The following is a 3,086-nucleotide window of genomic DNA, read 5'->3' as shown; positions in this document are numbered from 1 at the left end:
GCAGTTATCCAACGCCCATCTAGAACTTCCAACAATCGGTACTGGGATTCTTGGATATTGGTCGGTAGGTGGGTAATGTGTACTGAAGCCCTCAGGATAGTTTTGGGAACAATTTTGGTGCGGAAAAAGAAAGACCTTCCGAATAGTTTCTTTTTGAACATTCCTTTCACGAATGGCTCAGTGCTATATAACTGGACTCCTTGGAATAACAACATCGTCAATCACTAGCGGAGGAATCTCCTTACATGCACAACACACAAGCAATACAGTACATTCGTCTTTCCATCCGCACATTCATACCCACCCACCGCCTATTCATGCACCCCCTCCAGTAACCAAGAAAGCAAGACCTCCCAACCAACCAACTACAGAGAAAAAAACCCCACCACAACATAAACGCCAACCGACTTTACCCCGTCCTCCCACCCACCACCACCTGCTCCCCTAGTCTCTCTAAGACCTATGCGCCAAATACGCAACCCTCGCCTCCAGCGCTCTTGTCTTCTCTTCCGCCGGACCCGGCCCCGCCATGTCAGTACCCGGATCCCGCACAGGCGAGGAGGAGGGCGCCTTCGCTAGAAGTTTTTGAAAAGCGGATTTTATAGTGGAGGTTGTGGAGGTGGAGGTGGTGGAGGCGGCGCCGGAGGTATGTTTTTCCGACATTATGTTTTGTGCTGTGGGAGCTTGTTCTTAAAGAGGGAAAAAAAAGGGAGGAGGGAGTGCCTAGGAGTAGAGGTGGGCACTGGCAACTTCCGCAATGTCTTTATATTTGGATTGATTGCTTTGATAGCGAGGAGGTAGATGGAGGGGGAGATTATATATCATGTTCCAACTAAGTTACTCTACGAGACCATGGATGGGGGCGGTGGTGGTGGGGTAAGTACTGTAGCACATGGTTTTTGAGATTGGCGTTCGGTTCTAATCTTCGACTCATAATCTTTGCACGATACGATCCGATACGATGAAGCTACGATATTATATCCCAATCCGTACCTCCCGCCACCTCTCGCTAGCTCTGTATGACCGCCGTGCCACGGAGGGAATGCAAACCTGTAGCACCTGCGACATGCACATATCCACTAACCAACACAACTGATCAATCAGCAGTCGACCGGATGAGCTACCGGTATCCTTCCTCTTCTGATCGATCAACATTCGGAACACGAGAGCACTACTGTACGATACTAACCGCCACGGCGCAATACCTCCCAACCTGCAGGAGGGCACAAATTAATACGACCAGAGATGTTAATGCTGGGTGCCCTACCGAGTTAGAAGAGCCTGCTCGAGTGGGGTACCGGTATTTGGATCCGTCCGTGGGATATCTACCCTGGAGAATCGGTGGTGGTTCGTATCCCGCGAATACGGTACTGGGGTTGAGTCATGGGTTGTGACTGCCAAGCTGGTCTGTCTGTCGGTTGCATTTGACCGTTTCCGCTCCCCCGTCATTTCTGGCCGGGTTTGAGCGCACTCTTTGGGATGGTGGGGTACGGACTCATGAGTGCAGAGGAGCACTGTATTGTGATGTGGAGAACTGACGGTACCGTATTGTGAGATCGACATATGGAATACCGTAAAATCCCTTTCGATTCGGTATCGCTGTCATCTGCAGTGGAAGCTGAAAGCAGTTAGTCTGGATCAGGCCTAACTAATTGGAGTTAGTGATCTGCGATGATGAAAATAGCATGTCTTAAATTTTCAACAACAAGCTGCACAGAAGACAGAAACAACACCAACCTCTGAACAGGACTCTCATTTGATATTTCCAATTGCTTGTAGTACTAGAATAGATAAGATAGAATAGTAAATTAAAATATACATTAGGTTATAAGAGTTCTGTACTATCTGCATATTCGATACTCTGGTTGTTATCATGAATCTCTGAAATAGAGCCAATCTCATTAGTAATCTCAGGCTCTACCTGCCAATTCCTGATCTGTATACCTGAAAATCCCTTAATATCTAGTTCCGAATCGCAACTTCCTTCAATAGGAAGCGACAATCCAACCATTTGGAAAACTCATTGAATAATATTGGCTTTTTTGATATGAAATCGATAGAAAGCATTACCAACACAGGAGGTTGTTAGAATACATGTCACGAATGTGGCTTGGCGAGGAAAAGGTTTTCATGTGACACATAGTTATGGGTCACAGGTATGTTATTGTTTCACACATATGACTGATTCGAGTCATATGATTTGTTATGTGTGGGATTTGTAATGCTTTCACACATGGCTCAAATATGAGTCATGGGACGTACGCCTGACGAGTATTCCTTGCGAGTGTGCCTTGCGGGTATGCCTTGTGCATATGATTTATGTTTCACACATGACCTCGTTATGAGGTTATGGGTTTCACGCATATGACTCAGTTGAGTCATATGACTTGTTTATTGTGTTATAATTGGTTTATGAGTTTTTGCACATGATCTCGCTATGAGGTCATGGGTTTTGAGCATGTGACCACTTTGGTCACATGACTAGGATGTTATGATTTGGTTTTGCACATGTGACCATTTTGGGTCACATGACTATGGGCAGGAAGAACACTATATAAGGAGGTCGATGCGGCTGAGGAGAATAGGTTCTTCATACTTTGTTCTAAGTACTTTTCCTACTTATTACTTTAACAAATATAAAACACTTATACGATTTTTATCTTTATTGCAACGATATCGTTATGCCAAGGAGAGCTCTTCATGCAGAAGAGTTAGAGAAAACTTATGATAGGCATTTCCGATAGAAGACAAAGGTCTTGTACTATCAGTAATGTAGGCAGAGGCCTAGTACTATCGTAAGATGAAGAAAGAAGAAGAAGAAGAAGAGAAGTATTATTCTCCATCGCCAAGAACTAACTATCCAAAAAGGGATTGTTACAATACACTGGTGGCCAATGCTCCACTTCTGAAAGGTGTCTATGCTCTCAGCTTTGAAAATTGTGTTGTCGGTAAGCTCTCGCATTATTTCTTTTAGAGGCTTATTGACCGAGATGTCAAGTGGCTGAACTAAACTAATGTACCTGTCGGGGATAAGAGAAGGCATGATATTGTATGTGTGTAGCTTTTCAAGAATAGCTGGAGTTTTG

The 3,086-nt window shown here is 44.7% G+C and overlaps 1 protein-coding gene; it reads right to left on the bottom strand.

Annotated features, from left to right (window-relative positions):
- Positions 1-214: 214 nt before the first annotated feature.
- On the bottom strand, positions 215-772 carry GSTUM_00007147001 (uncharacterized protein). XM_002839217.2 has 1 exon: positions 215-772. Exon 1 carries the CDS (start codon positions 661-663, stop codon positions 454-456), a length of 210 nt encoding a protein of 69 aa, XP_002839263.1. The 5' UTR covers positions 664-772; the 3' UTR covers positions 215-453.
- Between the last annotated feature and the right edge of the window lie 2,314 nt (positions 773-3,086).

This window comes from Tuber melanosporum, assembly GCF_000151645.1.
Source record: "Tuber melanosporum whole genome shotgun sequence assembly, scaffold_32, strain Mel28".
NCBI classification, from domain to species: domain Eukaryota; kingdom Fungi; phylum Ascomycota; class Pezizomycetes; order Pezizales; family Tuberaceae; genus Tuber; species Tuber melanosporum.
This window is presented reverse-complemented; position numbering and strand designations above follow the sequence as displayed.

Excerpts from the sequence above, each read along its gene's own strand:
- GSTUM_00007147001 (XM_002839217.2), bottom strand. The coding sequence starts at position 663 with ATGTCGGAAAAACATACCTCCGGCGCCGCCTCCACCACCTCCACCTCC.